Source organism: Uloborus diversus, chromosome 2 (assembly GCF_026930045.1).
Source record: "Uloborus diversus isolate 005 chromosome 2, Udiv.v.3.1, whole genome shotgun sequence".
In the NCBI taxonomy this organism is placed as follows: Eukaryota; Metazoa; Arthropoda; class Arachnida; order Araneae; family Uloboridae; genus Uloborus; species Uloborus diversus.
The window spans coordinates 80,449,554-80,468,420 of NC_072732.1; the positions used below are offsets into that span (position 1 = coordinate 80,449,554).

The 18,867-nt window shown below is 33.3% G+C and overlaps 1 protein-coding gene across 2 annotated transcripts in view; it reads left to right on the plus strand.

Annotated features, from left to right (window-relative positions):
* LOC129235251 (protein PALS1-like) overlaps positions 1-4,688 on the plus strand; it is a 185,400-nt gene extending 180,712 nt beyond the window's left edge. The window contains exons 16-18 of one of the 2 annotated variants that reach the window (XM_054868959.1): positions 709-873; positions 1,370-1,572; positions 2,604-4,688. In XM_054868959.1, the coding sequence (XP_054724934.1) occupies positions 709-873; positions 1,370-1,572; positions 2,604-2,903 (668 nt within the window). In that variant the 3' untranslated portion in view covers positions 2,904-4,688. The remainder of the gene's footprint in view (positions 1-708; positions 874-1,369; positions 1,573-2,603) is intronic. The other variant, XM_054868960.1, reaches the window with a different exon arrangement.
* Positions 4,689-18,867: the final 14,179 nt, after the last annotated feature.

Genomic DNA, 18,867 nt, shown 5'->3' on the forward strand with positions numbered 1-18,867 from the left:
CATAGAATTCTGCAGCCTAAATGAACTGAAAAAACTATAATTCTAGACATCCTCTAAATGTCTTGCAATTTCTAAAAGCTAAATGATTTTTGGGCAGTGAATTCAGCTTTTACACTAAATAAAATTTGTAGTAACAAAGCAATCAGGCGATATATTAGATAAAGAGATCTTGTCAAGAGAGATAAAGAGATCTTGTTTTAGTCTTGTCAAATGATCTTGTTTTCCTTATTCCTCAACAAAAGCATTTTAACACTTTTCAAAACACTTACAGATTTTTTAAGAAAAAACAGTAGCTCAGAACAATGAAGTACTTTTGCTGAAATTTATCTCTGAACTACTCAATGTTTTTTTAAGAATAATTTATTAAGAATGACAAGCTGCTGGTCTTGTCATTAGAAAGCCCCTCCCCCCACTCTTTCCTTCCAAAAGAAAAAAAAAACTTTGGTTTCCAGTGATAATTTGTATAAGGGTGCAGTATTTACTGAACTCAACTGCTCCTGTACTGCATTAATTAGTTCTGTCGCAAAGTACTCTAGTAAAAACTTAAGTTTTGGAAATTTTAAGCAATAAGGAGCAAGCTGTGAATGCTTAATAAAGTGCTACTTTAAAGTTAAGTGTGATCACTCAGTGAAATATTTCACTAATTGTTACTTGCTTTATAAAATACTCTGAATGGGATCATTAACCTACTTTTTTTTCTTTAAACAGATACAGACAGTGAACAGATCCTAACGTATGAAGAAGTCCGACTGTATTATCCACGAGCGCATCAAAAACGCCCTCTGGTTCTCATAGGTCCTCAAAAAGTTGGTCGGCATGAATTGAGGCAAAGGCTAATGGAAGATACAAATCGGTTTGCAGCTGCTGTTCCTCGTAAGTTTTCCTCTTATTTTAAAAAATAATTTTCACTACTTCTTGTGAATTATGTTTCATACGAAAGGTATGCAGGTACTTTGCTTTACCTTCCCAAGGCAGTATAAGATGTTGTAATTAGTGTTTAAAGCAAAAACTTTCATCCTGAGTTTTTTTAAATTCAATATTGAATGCCATAGAACTAATAGGAATAGATACATTTTTGAAAGAACTCAAAAAACTAATCTTTAGTGTAGAAAATATTCCATAGTGTGAGAAATAGAGAAATATCATTAGAAAAATGTTCATTGAAAACATAAGAAAGGTATCAAGAGACCTACATACTTCTCTTTTTTCCCGCGGGAAATGTTTAGATATTATGGCAGCCGGCTTGAATTTTTACGTTGTATCGTTTTTTTATGTGCACTGTTTCTTGTAGTGTTTTTCAATAACAGTAATATTAAGCATGATTTGTTTCTAACTCATCTTCAAATTTGTCATTTTTATTTCCATTCAGATACTAGCAGGACAAAGAAAGACAGTGAGATAAATGGAGTGGATTATTTCTTCATCAGTCGCACTCAGTTTGAAGCAGATATTTTAGCCGGTCGATTTGTGGAGCATGGGGAATATCAAAAGAGTTACTATGGTACAAGCTTGGATGCTATACGAAGTGTCATTGATGCTGGCAAAACCTGCATTTTAAACCTTCATCCACAGGTATGATATTTTTAGACCCGAATTATTTTTTTAAACAGTATTATCTTTTTGATTTTTACAATAATTGTCCAGGACTCTTTTGTTTTTTACTCCCCGACCCTCAGGGTTCATGGATATATATCATTTATATTCAAAATGACCAAAAAGCTATGTACTATATTTTTATAGTGTGTTAATACATCATTGATGTAAGAAAGTAATATAATATCCTTTTTTATTTTATATTCGTAAAATTATTAATAATGTAACAATTTTAATTCCTATTAAAAGTGCCTAGTTAATATTAAACTCTGGTCATAAAAAAAAGTCTTATAAATGTGCATCAACTAATGCATATTTTTAACATTCTGCATTGTGTAAACCTCCTTCAAAATGCATATACCCTCCCCCCCCCCATACTAGCTCAAAATGATACACTTAAAAAGTCAATATAAAAATGCAAAATTGAAGAATTAATGCTAATTATTAGAATTAGAAAGCATTGGAAGTAAAAGGTACAGCTATTACTAAATCTTAAGACAAGCAGTAATTTAAAATGAACAAGTTACACACTTAACAGAGCACTCAGGCTTAACAACAAAGAAATCAGCACAATTTAGGCTTAGCTTCAAAGAATAGAAAAACTTTAAGAAAGCAAGTAAATCAAAAATAAGACTTAAAAGCACAAAAATACTTAATTATATGATAAAATACATTAAAATACTGAAACTAAAGCAGTAAAAATAAAAAATTACAGTAAAAAAAATCACTTATCTCAGCGGCTGTAAAAACTCTCCTCAGCAACACTAGCGCCCTCCTACAACAACAAAACATTTTTATAATTTTTAAAATTTGTTCTTTTTGATAAAATTTATATTGAAACATTTTTCCCATTTTGCATGCCATTTGATTTTAAATAAAAACTTCTAAACTCATAGTGATTGTTATTTTATTAGGTTTTGTTTGTTTAAAATTTAAAACAATTTTCTTTTTTTCAACTTCAAATATTTTATGTTTTTCTTTCCACTGAATATTTTTCTCTGTTCATGTAGTCCCTCAGAATCTTGAAGAAATCTGACCTGATGCCTTATGTAGTTTTCATCGCCCCACCTTCCCTGGAAAAACTGCGCCAAAATTGTTTGAAGATGGACGGCGCAGTGAAAGATGAGGAACTGCGGGACATAATAGAGAAAGCTCGTGAAATGGAAGAATTTTACGGCCACTATTTTGATCTTGTTCTCATAAATGTGGACCTTGAGAAAACTTACAGTGAACTCTTGCACGAAATCAGTGTCATCGAACGAGAACCTCAGTGGGTTCCAGCGGGATGGATTAGAGATGACCCCACCTGAAAACAACTGTATTTTAAAGCATTTTAAAAACTCTGCCTTAAACACAGGGCTTAGAAACATATTTTTGCCCTTTCCAATGTATTTAGTTTTTGAATTTTTCATAACCAAGTGCAAGCAAGGCAGCTGGATATGTATGTGGTGTACAAAATGTTTCTTAAAAGGTCAATGGTACATTGATTATTTCAAGAGCTAAGATATTGTTTTGTTGTTGAATTCTTTAAACAAAAAAGGACAAAGCTAATGGTTATTTTTTATTGTATTATATCATCCTTTTATCAAAAACACACTTATGGTTTTCAGGTTCATAAAAATTGATAAACTGAAATCGTACCCTATGTTAATGGATTCTAGCAAGAATCAAGCTTTGAAATTATGAAAAGTCAACAGGAAAGTAAAACAGTAACCCCACGATATATCGCGCTATGTTTTTATTGTTTTTTGGTGGCATAAGAATCAAAAATTGCTACTTAAACTGCAAAGAAATAAGTCCATAGAAAATTTGTTAGTTTTGTTAATTGATTAAAAAAAGAAAATATTTTTTCTCTGAAATATAACCTTTCTTTTCTGTAATGTTAGCTTTAGTGAAACTTTTTTTTTTATTTTAATCTTTTTACCAACAATAGAAAAGCGATATAATGAGGGATTACTGTATTTCAACTAAATCATGATATCAATTGCTCAATATTTTTGTTAGTATTAAAGGTTACAACGTTCACGCATCACAGCAAGAATTAGTTTGTTGTGAAAACATTCTCAGAACTCTACTACACTATGAACTGAAGCTCTTTGAGCTTTTAATCTAATTGAAGCTTTTTTTACTATTGATTTGTTTGTATATAAACAAAGTCGTTTTACATACTCATCCTATAAATGTTTTATAACGTCTGTCATGCAATATTGTTGATTTCTCTCAAAATAATGATGACAATCAAGTTAGTTGGTACTTGAACTATGTTATTGTTATAAGTGGAAGGTATTTTCTTCCGCGTGTATAATATTTGTTAGTTTGCATATGCGTATGAAATGCTGAAATTTTTTAATGATTGTTTAAATGTTCTATTTTATCATCATTATTTTAGAGCATTGTTTCTCAAGTTTGTCAAAATTAGTAAAATATTGTAATATAAATGTTCTTAGTCATTTTTCTGAAATACTTAACACTATGCCATCACTAAAATATCATTATTTACTGGCTAACTTTTACTTGTTATAGAGATTAATTTTCTTATCATTTAAGCATTTAAATGTATATCTTTGAATCTCTGTCACATGGAGGCCTTACAAATTTACATTAAAAACATTTTCAAGTTTTAAGTACATAACTAGCAATGAACTTTATTTTGAACTTCTGACGTCATTTAGATTCTTTTTTGTGTGTAATCAAAATACAATAGAAAATCTATTTATAAACTTTTTATACATTCAATGTAGATATTGAAAAGAATGTTTTAGTAACATAAATATGGTTATTATCTTTGTCACAACTTGTTGCAAACAGGGAGAGTGGTCAAGATCTCACAAAAAACTACACATGGGGAAAGCCAGGATGCTTTGGGTCCTGAAAGTTGATCTATCAGACTTTTCTTATAGATCCCCCATAAACAGATTCCTTGACATTTTTGAATCTTTCAATATTTCAATCAGGTTTTCTGTAATGCCATTCACACATTGAATCTCAATTATTTTTGTTATTATAAATTTTGATGAAAGACATTTTTATCCTTATAGAGCCAATTTTTATTTAAGTCAAATATTTTACATTAAATTTACACAGTAGAAACCTGTTTGTTACACTACAAGTATTAAAGAACATATTGTGTGCTGAAGCTATAACTGTAATCCAGGGTCAACTTACAGAGTTTGCAAGTTTGAACTATAATTTAAGAGTTAAGACTATTCAGACAGCCCACTCATTTGGGTGCTTGGGGGGGGGGGCAATTGACCCTCCTCAATTTCAGCAGAAACATAATCTATGTATGCATTTTGTGCATATTTTGATGTTTTTTTCCCTCCAGAAACAAAGCATTGAATATGTACCCTTTGCTCCCCCCTCCCTTCCCAAGAACTAAGAACACTTTGAAATGACAGGCTTGTGTTCAAGGGTGCCCTAATGCAAAATTGTAAGAGTAGGGGGGCTCAGATATTTTCCCTATGGTTTAGCAGGATATTTTCCCTATGAAACTGATTTCAGTGCAGATTAGAGTTATTAAAATTTGACATTTTTAATAACTTATTAACGGCTGCAGAAGAACTGTTTTTACATTTTTGCAAAGAAAAAAGTACTAAAAGCAAGGAAGTTCTAAATTCTAGGGGGGGGGGGGGCTTGAGCTCCCACTTGCCCCCATATGGGTGCCTTTGCTTGTGTTCAGCTAATGTGTATGCCTTAAATCGCAATGCTAAAATAGTATTATTTAGACAACAAGAAATAGTGAACAGCTTGAAGCTTTTTAAAAAAATATATATATCGTATAGAAATTCAAAAATTAATTTAGTTGAACTATTGACAAAATAATAAATTGAAACTGATAGAGTTGTTGATAAGCATGATTGAAATTATGTAGAGAGCAACATATTTGCACTGTTTGCTCTAAAATTTTCACTAAAAATATTTTTTCTTGCATAATTTTTAAGCCTCAGGGCATGTGCCCAAAATGCCCTCTCAGAAAACAGTTCCTGACTGCAGTGTTGTAAGGCCTAAGTTTACCGAACTCAAATTAACAGTAATGCTATACAGTAACCTGTAAAAGTAAAGAAGTGTAGCCACAGTGTGCAGTAATATAATTGCCCATTGACTTAGGCCGATCAACTAGATATCATTTTCGGTGGACGACTTTGAATATTTTAGCTGCGGGAAAAATGTGAGGAAACCTTCATAGATCTGAACACAAAAGTTATGGAAATTGAAAAGTGGGAAGACGCTTATGTTAATATAAAACGAGGGGACGTCATTCCCTTGACTACATCACTGCCACCTAGATTGTTTATTGAAAATGTTAACAATTTACGAAATGCTATTAATCACTAAAATGTATGTGCAAAATAAAGCAGGTAAATATGTTGTTAAGCAAATGAAGCTGAGTCTTTTGATGATTGCTATTTAAAGTGCTTCCTTTCTGCAAAGCTGTGAAAGCTTTAAAGGCAAGTTTACTTAGAAAATAATACAGTACACAATCCAATACAGTATTGCTGTATGAAAATCTCTTACTCTATCCACAAAAGATGTTTACTATTATCACACTGTACACAAAGCATGGCGCTTGCTGCTCTAGATTGAATTTATTGCATACAGTGCAGTCTCATATTTAAGAATTGTTAAAATTAAAAGGGAATTTTAAGTAGGAGGGTAGTGTGTTACACTTTTGTACAGAAAATAGAAATGTAGGGTTCCACTCCTCCCCTATCCCCTTCTGCACTGCTGGCTAGGTGGCACTCAGAGTGTAACACTTGAATAAAAGACTCGCATCTTTAAAAAGATATATTTTTTTAACTTCTTCACTAAACTTTAAAAAGTAATATATTATGACTTTGTTAAGCAAGTTGGTTTTGACCCAATCTTATATTCTATAATTAAATTGTAGTTCCCAACTTAAAACATCACATTGATTGCTTTAATAATTTTGGTGTTTGCTATAGTGTATCTTGCAAATGTGGTCTTTCTTATAAGTATTTGGTTATTAAAGCCCACAAGCACATCCGAAAATCCATGAAAATGAAAAGCACTTGAAATGAAAGAAATTTGCACTTTTTTCTTGCGAGACCCAGTCCGCCCTGTTTGAAATAGGTTGTGGGTTTGTGCTTTGTTTCTGTTAATGTTCATTTTACTCAACTGCTCCCATGTTTGCAATCACACAAGAAACTCAAATTAGAATGGAGTGAGGAGAAAATTTGAAGTCTTTTACATTCTTTGTTTTCTTTCTTTCTTGGTTATTGTTCTGATAAAAAATGACCAAAATTTTTAAGCCTCAACTCTCAATGCTGTCATTATTGCGACAATACACTGTAGTACAGTGTTGGTCAAATAAAAAAGAGCAAAAAAAAAAAAAAAACCTTAAAAAAAAATTTACTAATGACAGCAGAAAACAGGAAAATTTAAAGAAAGCTTTCAGTGCTTTTCCTTCAACGTTATTCAATCAGTCTTTTTTTCTTCTTCTTCTTCTGTAGAAATTTGTTCGAGATTTTCATTTTATAATGCAACACCACCTTGTTATTACTACTCTTGATGAATTACAGCACTTTAATGGTCTCATGCAAAAGTTGTTTCACTTGTCCTTAATATGAAGAAAAAAAACTGTTTCAAAATGCATTAGTTAGAAAAGGCACATTCTGTACATGGAAAATAATCAAAAAAAGAAAAATTCTTCAAAAACCCATTTTAATTTTTTTTTCTTTTGTCATTTTATTACTATTATTGTTATAAATAATTTTTCGTAAGTTTTAAATCAAAGCAAAAAGTAGTTGACAGTGTGAGTCAATTTCACTTTATAAATTGAATCAAAGCAACAAAAATCTATATTTAGGATCCAGTTAACACTATTATTTTTGGGGCTGTAATCTGAAGTTATCAGTTGTGAAAATTCATTTTTTTTTTTTAAATCGTGTGCACCACTGTGGAAAATAAAATAATTTCTGTTGACTTGAAAGAAATTGATTGGAGATCGGATATCACTCACTAGTGCTATGTTATGATTCATATTTTTTTTTCTGCTTTATGAAAAGCTTTCTAAAATAAATGAATGCTTTTTATTGGCTAAGTACATTTTCCTTCAAATTGTAATATTTCATTCCTGAAACTAGAAATTTCCTTTCGTGCATACAGGTAATTATTTAATTTTAACTAGTGGTGCTCAATATTTCTTTAAACAAGAGCCACACCTCGCCTATCAAGATGAACCTCGCGGATCAGAAGATACATAAAATTTAAATTTATTCAAACTTTTTCTAAATAATATGGAGAAGCACAGAGAAGGAGAGAAAGTTAAAAAAACAATGAATTGTTGTTGTCACGGCTAAATGGTTTTTATATTAATACAAAGTTTCTATCTGTTTTTGGAAACCGATATAGGACGACTATTTGGCTCCTGACTTGCAATGAGCGTTCTTAATGCAAAATTAAGACTACTTGTTGCGTTAGAAGATTTTAGTACAAAAACATGGCGTTATAACGAGCAACATATATTAGCTTCGCAGCCGCATATGTCCCTGTTGGGCGCCGCTGATTTAATTTAATCTAATGAAAATCTTTGATTAGATTTTGTTTTCATTGTAAAAAACGATGGTTAAAAGTTTTTTTAAAGTATATTTAGCTGAAATGTAATGATTTTTTTAAAAAAAGTAGTGCATGAGCGGCAGGCACCTCTTGAGGGGGGAGGGGGGATATCACTGATGTTTTCAATATCAAGAGCGCAATATTTTAAAAAATTAAAAGTCACTAAGATTCGGCATTTATGTGTATTGAACATAGTTTTTTAAACTCAGTTCAGGCCCCACTTTGGATGATTAATTTTATCTCTCCATCGTTTCAATAGTGTACGTGCAGTCTTTTAGCGTCTAGTCCCCCCACCCCTTTCGATTGTCAGCATTCGTCTTCAAACGACGTTATTTCAAAATCGATTGAAAATACGAGAGAAAGAAAAATGACATACGTAAGAAAAATCTTGGGTTGCTAAAAACAAGTTTTTTTTCATGAAGCATCTTGAGCAAGCTTATTTTTGTTTAGGTTAAAAAAGGAAAAATTCTTAGATTGGTACAACGCCGGGAACTATTCTTCCCTATTTTATATAACGGAATTGTTTGAGCCTCAACGGAGCGGAAGTCAACCTTTTTGAGCCAGATTGTAGGTTAGTTAGAGCTGTAGGAGTCAAACTTACTTTTTGAGGGGTTGAGTTGAAATACTTTCGCAAAACAACAACAAAAGTAACCCAATTCAACTCGACGCCAATCACCTTTGCCTGCTACTCCAAAAAGAAGTAAACATTGTCAAGGTCAAACTTCAACTTATCAGAGCCAAACAATAAGCAAAATAACTAATTTTTTTCGCTGTTGAGTGCTATCAATAGCGAGGCCGAAGTATAATAGGACAAATCCATACCGTCGTTATGTGTGCATAACTTTTTTTTTTTCGCTCAAAAATTTCCTCCGGATTAGGCCCTAAAAATACAGTGTCAACAAAATATACAACATAAGAAAAGTTCGAACTGTGCAATAATGTCAGAAATAATTTTATACTTTGCTTCATTCAATATATCAGCTTTCAAACTGCATGATACTTTATTTGTTATTCAAATTGAATATTAAAAATACGGTAGCTTCTTAAAAAACGTGCTGCAACGAATAAAAGAAGTATTGGACTCAAGATGATTGTTTATATATTTTCACTAAAAAATTTCTTTAAAATGTTGTTAAGAATGTCTCGGGGCTTCCATAAGTTTAATGCATCCATGTCACAAGAGCAATAAAGCATTTGATAAATCCTTGTGCTTGTGTGTGTGTGTCATACTTTATAAAAATCATAAATTTTTTAAATGCTATAACTAAACAGGTTTGGTAGTCATTCAATGACTGGATTTATTCGGCAATTGTAACCCAACTAACTGCAAAGGCAAGGACGGATACAAGACGATGTGGGCGATCACCCTTCCCTTGATGGACCTTAAACCCCATATTTTTTTCGAATTAAGGTCCTAAAACGAAAGTGTAGGCCATCTTTGATATGACGCTAAGGAAACAATTGGGTTCGAATATCCCCTTAGGAAATCTTTTGGAAACTGAAGTTCCAAAAAGCGCAATTTTAGACGACTTTCGATGATGTTAGAGGGAGGGGGTTTTGAAAAATTCCGTCGGAAATATAACGAAATTGAAATTCTAAAACGCAATTTTAGAATTCCTCTATCAGCAGAAAACTTGGCTAAATCTCTGTATTTTAGTTGTTTTAAATTAAAATGAGGTATGTGGGTCCTCTTTTTCAGCAGGTATATATCATACGTAAACAGTCTCCTTGAAGAATTTTTGGATCCGCCCTTGTGCAAGGGTTAAAGCGACATAAAAACTTCTCATAACCAGGGCTGTGGAGTTGGAGTCGGACTGATTTTGCGGTAAAGGAGTCGGAGCCGTTTGGAAACATGTCGACTCCGATTCCGGGTTTTTTTATTTCTTTAATTTTCATTGACTCCTTGCATTTTTTAAAAAACTGACTACCTATCAATTTGATTACATGCTACTAATAAGAAAATGCTTGTCATTGTGGCAACCAGCTCGCTTGATTGTTTATTCTGTAACAGCTACCTACGCCGTCTCCTAGTTTGCATATTTTTAACTTTATTTAAGTAATAGCAACTGTCAGCAAACAGTTTTGTTGCCTAACATTTCCATGAGTAATTACTTTCAAATAAAAATAATAATATATTTTTTACCTCGAGGAGATAATCCAGTCATTTGGTGATAAAAAAAGGGGGGGGGGGGGGGAGTTACCTGGAAAGGTTTCCGGGAGTTTTGAAAATTGGTTATTTTATAAATTGTGTTGTGCTCTTTTCAAATTTCTACTTTGCTACCTCGTACCTTTCGCTCGCGCGGCCATATTGAAAAAATGGCGTCTAAAAGCGGTATTTTGACGATATCTGCTTTCTGACTTATTTTGCGACAAAAAATCATATACAAAATTAATTTATGCATTATATATATTAATTTACATACAAAATTAAACAAGAAAAAAATTCCTACAATTCTTTTTTACTTTTCACTTCACTGTAACTGTATAAGTCAAGAAGGAAGTGTTCTCCGGCTTTAGCAATGATCTCTGAATAGGCATTTGGATTTTTGAATGCTTTAATAGACTCGTTTAAATTTGGATTTTTTCGTAGTGCATTAATAAATTTCGTTTTTCCTTGATTGAAAAGGGCACATGTTGTATCACAGCCACTAAAGGCATGTAAGAATAAAATATGATCTGCGGCTGTCTTATCTAATGATACTGTCAGTTGTATATATTTGTTGCGAACTTTTTCCTTTTCCTGGTTTGAACATATTTATGTTTGATCGCTTAGATAGAGCTGTCAAAATAATAAGATCTACATCTTCGCCTACAACACTTACGGAATCGAATGCCGATGTTCTTCTGTCTTATCATCGCTTTTTTCATTATACCAGGCATCCGTCAATAGTTTAAACCCAGTATTTTTAAAACAAACCACAGGATCCTTATTAGCAATAACATCAATCAAAATATCGTTGCCGTATTTTTTTAAAAGTTGTGCTTTGACTGTTTTTATGTGGGGATGGTAATCACCTTCAACTTTAGCAATCAATTCGTCCAGAGAAAACTGATACTCATCAGAGTTCTGCTCGAGATAAGAATAAATGTATTCAATCACGATATCGATTATCACTTGCAAACGGACCTCTTTTTTTAGATTCTTCACTCCGTTGCTCTTGATACAAGTTCTTCATACAGTAGTTGTGATACTGTGTATCGGCTGCGACCAAATAACATGCTACGCTCAACAATCTAATCATCATTACGAGCTCTAGCTAGTTCTGAAACACTATTTTTCATTAATAATTTGCGTTACTGTACACAACATTTCGATTGGACAAGCGAGTCTGTTTTTGTTTTGCTAGTAACTCTGCTGTTATCTTAGCAGCACACAAAAAACAGTAATCTTTGAAAGAAAATGTTGGATGCTTGGATCGCAAATGTATAGAGGAGTGGAAACATCGCTTCCTTTACGCAATGATGCTTGGTGCAGCAATTAACTTCTCCTCTTATTCGTTTTCGGCATATACATCATGAACGATTATAGATGTTAGTTCCTCCAACAGTTTATACTTATTATCCTTTCGCTTTGCACTTGATCTGTGAAAAGTTTCCAATCCTTTTGCTTCAACTTCAGCCACTTCACTATCTTTTAGCGCATTCTTTCAAATAAAACAATTTCTTTCATTGGAAGCCATGGCTCTATAAACGAAAACCAACACTGTAAAACTTAACAAGTATACTTATGATAGTCCATTCAATGAACACATTGTAGCGTGCATGGAATATGCGATAAATTTTTGACTTCAGAATATTGCTAGGGGTAGTTAGTAAGCAAACATATACCAAAAGTCCCCAACCCTAGGGGGTGAGCTAAAGGTGGGAGGGAGGTGGAGAAAATTTTTGGTTTCTCGAGAAAATATCGGAAACGGTGAAAACAAATGCGTTTAAAATAAAAGTTCAAGTTAAAAAAACTTCCTTCGAAACTGTTTCTCCACATATTTGTCAGATTTCCAATAATTTTCCGGGTCTTATGATGTGAAATGACGTTTAAGGGGGGGAGGGGGTATTGAAATTATGATAAGAGGGAGGGAAGGATTAAGAAGTGTGACATCAAGCATTTTTTAATACGAGTATGTTTATAAAAATTAGTTTATGAAAAGTACTTTGTGACAAATTGGGAGGAGGTCAAAAATGTTGAAAAAAAGTTTAACATCATTTATGGACAGCCCTTTACCAAGGAATCGGACGAAAATTTACAAAATTACATATATGTAGTATGAATTGGTGAACTGAGGACGTGCAGAAAGTCAGCACTATACATACTCTATAAGGAAATTGATAACAACATTAATTTAATTTAATTTGAATTTGTTGTTAGGGGCCATTCATTAATTACGTAAGGGTCCCGAGGGGGAGGGGGGTTTGGAAAAATCTCTACATACCCTTACTTGGGGGGGGGGGTTTCAAACACATTCTTACGTAATATTTTCCAAGTCGATATATACATTTGAAATCACACGGTCAAGTGGTTTGACGGATTGTTTTCCTTTGCGTCTGGAAGGTAAAAAACGTATCAGGATGAGATGTTTTTTACTTGTTTTATAAAGAATGAATAGTGTAAAAAAGAAACGCACAAAGTATGGCATGTTTTATTTTTAATTAGTATCGCATCAAATACAAAAAAAAAAAAAAAAAAATGTCGAAAAACATTCAGTCCAGATTCTAACTTTTTAGCAAATATTTCTTTACACAAATAGGTTTAATTTCATAATAATGAATTTAATAACGATTCCAGCGATGTAAGATTCGTTATTTTATTACTTTGGAAAACGAAATGAAATCTTACGTAAGAATAGAGAGGAAGAGTTTGAAAAATCTAACGTACTCTCTTACATGGGGGGGAGGGGGGGTCAAAAATTGCCAAAATCATCCTTACGTAATTAATGAATGGCTCCTTACTGAGGATAACCTAGTCTACAAAACTGTTAGGCAAAAAGAGAAGACTGAATAAACCATATGGACATCAATGTCGGTTAGAAAATCGAAACGACAGTCAAACAGGAAGGTCATAATAACAGTCAGCTGACAAATCCGCTAATGATGAAGGTGTTGAAAAACGAGATACGCTCTGAGCTTTAGGTAATGTTGATGTTGATATTGCGAAGACGACTATAATAAGATGGCAAAATTCTTCGGTTGCTATCATTTGAGAGTCCTCCTGGTTATTATCTTGATAGCCAAATCCCCAACTGATCACCACACTCTGCTGTCAAAATGTACCAGAAATCTAAAATAATGCAACATGTAGCGAAAATATATATCAACAGTTCTTCTTAACCCGAACCCATTGAGGCTGCTGGGGTCATATGTATCTCTCTTGATATGATACTCTAGCCACAGAAAAGTCCCCCAACGAGTTCTGTCACAGATCATTTATCAAAGTAGCTGCAAACATCAAGACTGATCTCTAACTCTGCCGTACCACCAGGTACACCTGTAGCTAGGTACTAAATGGTGAAGTACCGGATTGAGGTTTGGGAAAGGAGGAATGACCAACTCATGTCGAAACTCTCGGAATCGGATGTTGCTCCTGACGGAATCTTGAAGATGATTTTGACAGATTGCTTTTCTACAAGTAACCGGAAAGTCACTTCTAGAAAATCATCTTTAGACTAGTCTGTCGCAAACTTGCATTGCAAGGGCAGTTGCAACAATGGAGTCAAAATCCAGGACGAAGGGGACGACGATGACATCAACACATTACCAATTTTTAGAATAACTTTTCCACTGCTGGTGCCATGACCCTTCCGCCTCAGAATAAAGCCAAGATGTCACGTTAAAGATGATATTTTCATTTTCTAACTAACCGACTTCAAAAAACGAGGTTATGATTTCGTCTTGCGGCTTTTTATGTATATTTTCGTTTTTCTTCAAGAATACTGAACCGATTTGAAAAATTCTTTTTTTGTTTGGAAGGGTCTACTTTCCAGATGGTCCCATGTTAATTTTGTCTGGATCTGATGAGGGGTACCGGAGAAATCTAGGAAACTTTAAATTTCATACGTTGTGGCTACGTATAGGTCAACTTTCGTCAGCTGCATGACATGTCACAGGTCACGTGGTTTTGGCGTGAACGAACGGTGCATTTTTTTCAACGGAGGAATCTTGTTTTGAACAATATTTAATTCTCACGCATCGGGAGGTTTGGTTTTCATGGCGCCACCTGTTAATTTTAACTATAGTCTTACAAATGTCTTTATTACTCATGTAGCAAATCAGTAATCTAAATATATTTTGCTACAAAAATAGTTGAATTAATTAATTTAATTAAAAAAATTTTGCTGATAAATAACTTCATTTAGTCATTAAAGTTTTTATTTTTTAAATGTTTCAGTTTTGAAATATGTTTAGTGTTCAATTCAAGGGATATGGAAGATAAAAATCCCCCCCCCCCCGACGATTAAATTTATATTCCGTATTAAATATATCGTAACTAGTGTCCGATTTCTGAAGTTGGACAAGTATTCTAGAATTAATATTTCATGACGCCGTCAATTTAATTTACAGCTATGGCAATATTAATTAACAGACTTCGTTGAAACATTTTATGTACTATGCTCCCCGATTACTAGAAGACGCCTGAACCGATTGGGAAAGATCTTTTTCTGTTTGAAACGGTATACTTCTCCCGGTCTTCCATTGGTTTTTAAGGCTAGGTATGAGGAATCCTGGAGAAATCGAAGGAGCTCTTCAAATTTCAAACTCGCGAAACTCGCGCTTTGTTGTTTATAAATTTAAAGCGTCTCACTTAGTGATACGATTTTTATGGTTTTTTGTTTTTTTTTTGTTTAACAGATGGGAGTGATCTAACTTAGGTCCCAAACCTTTGCTTCACCATATTTGATCTTCTAAAAAAAGTTATGGCCGGAAAAACAATAAACTTCAATTTAATTTCAATATTAAACGATTAAATATAAAATCCATAGTTAAAGAAAGTGCCATAAAACAAAGGTACTTTCTTTACTCAGTGTTAAAGAAAGTACCATAAAACATTAATATTAATCGGGGAAACTCCTGAAGGGCGGGGGGGGGGGGGATTGAGGGGTATTTTCCTTTCTAGGGGGGCTCGTGTTTTGGCGGAGTACCCCCTAAATATTTCCCCTGTATTAATCATTAGTAGTCATATCACAAACTTTGAATAAAGACTCCTCTGAAGCAAACAGGAAATTCATTTAGTATCATTGCTTTAGTAATATTTTGATCTTCATACAAACAACAACACAGTAGATACTCTGTTTCTAGTGTGGTGTTGATCTATAACGTGACCAAGTAAAGAGAAATGTCTTTTTTCACGAGCTACGTGACACGTATTTCGTTGTGAAATATAAAATAGTTAGGAAAACAATTGACATTTAAATGATTCTAATTAAATTAGCGCACAAATAAATCCTCGGTAGGAAAAAAGATCAGTTTTTAGTGCCAATCGTATAAAATGTTATAAGCATTAAGATTTTTTCTTTTTTTACCGATTTCAAAAAAGACGTTCTCAACTCGTCGGAATCTTTTTATGTATGTCCCCCATAAGGGTAAGCTCAAACACAAATGGACTAATTAGGAAAATTCTTTTTTTTTTTTTTTTCTCGTTTGAAAAGGCATATACTTCCCAGGTGATCTCATGGTCATCCTGAAAATGGTATCCTTGAAAAATCAAGAAAACTCTTCAAATTATATGGGCAAAGTTAAAGCGATTTCTGTTGTTTTTTTAGAGACTCGTGAATTTTTTCGGAAAGCATACTTTGATAAAGTCAAACTGATGATGAAGACAATTTTCTTTGTAAGTAATTGCTCATTTGAAAAAACCTTTCTTCAGACTTCGGAAGTCTCCGAGACACTGTGCTCTATATCTTTCTCTATTTTGCTCATCTTAGCTGTTTTCCGACTCCTGTGCTAGACGCTTTCTCACTCGAACTGTACGTAAGGAGTGTACCACATACTCTACCCTACGTACTTATTTTATATTTACACCACTAAAAAGCAAAAAAATAAATTATTTTCAAATACAAAAAGAACCGACTTCAAAAAACAAAGAGGAACTGAAAAGTAAAAAATAATTGGTCATACTCACATGCGATTTACTACCTAAACGAATAAATCAAATTTATTTTACAATTCCAGTAGAAAAATCAACTAACTAAACACCCAATTATAAAATAAACACTGATTTTAATTACTATACGATGAATAGTTTAACATTGAAATAATTATATACGATCTCTTAATTATTAATAACCATTTGAAATCGGGATCTCCTATAAACTCCCCAACGTAAGTGACAACCCACCTCCTGAGTCAAACACTAAAGCCCTGGTTTCCTAGGAGCGAAATCACCTATCTTCGGCGTCACTCCTCGCCGTGACGCTGAAATCAAAGTCAAGAGTCAAGTAATTCCGGCGTGTCCATTCACGATGTCGATTTAGCTCGGGCGCGCATGCGCTGAAGAATCGAGTTTTCCCCTCGGCGAGGAGCGATGCTAAAGATCGGCGCTTCGCTCCTAGGAAACCAGGGCTTTATTCTGCGATAACGCATGTTAAATAATACTTTGCGGCGCTCGTATGTCGAAACTATTTATTTTACGAAAAAAACTGTTAAGGCTAAAATTATAAGAATTTTCTCTAATTTAATTTTGTAAAATATGTTTTTGTCGTAAAATTAGTCATCCTTAAAATACCGTTTTTAGACGCCATTTTTTCAATATGGCGGCGCGAGCGGCAAAGCGGAAATTCGAAAAGAGCACATCAAAATCTATAAAATTAAAAATTGTCAAAGCTCACGGAAAACTTTCCAAGTAAAAACCTGGACTACGATCTCAGTTATAATATAGTAAAAGGAATGTATGAATCGCTTGAGCAAGTCGGGAAACTTCTGAGAGTGCTTAGTAAATTCAAATAAGTGTTGGCTTGACCCGAAAGCGCAAATCCAAAAGATTCAATAAAATATAAATGTTATTGTCGTTTTTTTTTTTTTTTTCTTAATCTAAAGACTTTATCTAAGGAAGCTTGGTTATCACTAAAAAGTTCAAAATAAAATAAGTACATGATTTCTTGGTTACAACACCCAACAATTGTAGTTAATCCTAAAATCTTCTTATTAAGGTTAATTCTAAAGCTGCCAATAAAACTAAAATTAAAAATTGAGCCAAGAAATGTAGCTATAGTAAAAGCTATTCGAACAAAGCTGTATACCGCCGCATTTAAGGTAAAATTTGCTCAAGATGTACATGTACCCGACCTCTCCCCGCAATATAGTGCAATATTTTCGCTGATATTTTTAAGATGAAATTTAAGATTTAGGGGAATATTATTGGGAAATTTTTTCAGAATTAAAGAACAGTTGAACCGGCTTAATGGAATAGCCATTTTGCCACGAAAATATATTCTAATAAGCGGGGTTTTTCATTAACCGGAATTAAAATAACACATTACATGATACATATGTTATACATATTGATACATTGGACATGTATTATATTAAACGGGATATTCTTTTAACCGATATTCTAATAAGCGGGCTCGACCGTATTTCAATTTTTATAAACTCTGATATTAAGTTAAGGTGGTACCCACCAGATGAGTATCACCCGGGAGGGGGGAGGACCGCCCCCTGTCAAGAAACGTTTTTTGACTAAGCAAAAAAAAAAAAAATCCTTCAAGTTACAGCTTTCAAAAATTGAAAGCACAGGATTCGATCAACATCTGTTAATTAAACATTAAAGGGGAGCAAATTAATCGCATTCAATTTTTTTTAAAAATGAGATTATTAAGTAATCTCACTTTAGAAATCGCAACTATTGGATAATTTGATTTTCAAATTGAATTTCTAACGTTGTATTTATACATCTTAGGTTTACAATAAAATACAACGCAAACATTTCATAAAAAAGAATTAATATTTCAATCTCTGTTTAGGGGTTTTCCTTCCTTCCCTTGAGGAAGGGGGATTTGGAAAAAAATAATAATAAATAATAAAAAAGTCGGAGTCGGAGTCGGAGTCGGAAATTTTTCTTCCGACTCCGCAGCCCTGCTCATAACGTCTCATCCTATCAAAAAGAAGGCAAAGCCATAAGAAAAGTGCAAAGATATTCGACAAAGTACCCAGAACATCAGTAACAATAAGTATAATTAACAAATTAAAAACTTAAAAGGGAGAAGCGTTTATTGGAGCAGTGCTGTGTGGTAAACGCGACTCTGCTCTTTCAGTCAAGACAAATCTGTCTGTGCGCAGTACGAGAAAGGGAAAAAAAAAAGGATTTACGCATTGATTTGTCTACCAGTAGAGTCGTTTCTACCATGCCAACACACGCCACAAAAGATTAGAGAAGGATTCATAATTATAGAAAATAAAATTATCTCTCTTTTCCATTTATTTTATTTTTTAAGCTTTTGTTTTGACTTGCATAACGTACAAGACTTACTCAGGTAGCATACGTGATGTTTAAACATAAAAGGGTTGTCACACACAATCGAGAACAAGTAGAACGTTTATGAAACGAAGTGGGCTACCTGGTAGGAAAGGTGTCATGTCCCCCCCCCCCCTTAGTGTTCAAACACTGTATGAATAAAATGTAAACGATTTCAGTAGTCTTTTCAAGTCATTAATTTTATTTCTGAAAGTATTTGAAACACTATTTCTTTTTATTGCTTATGAAATGAATTT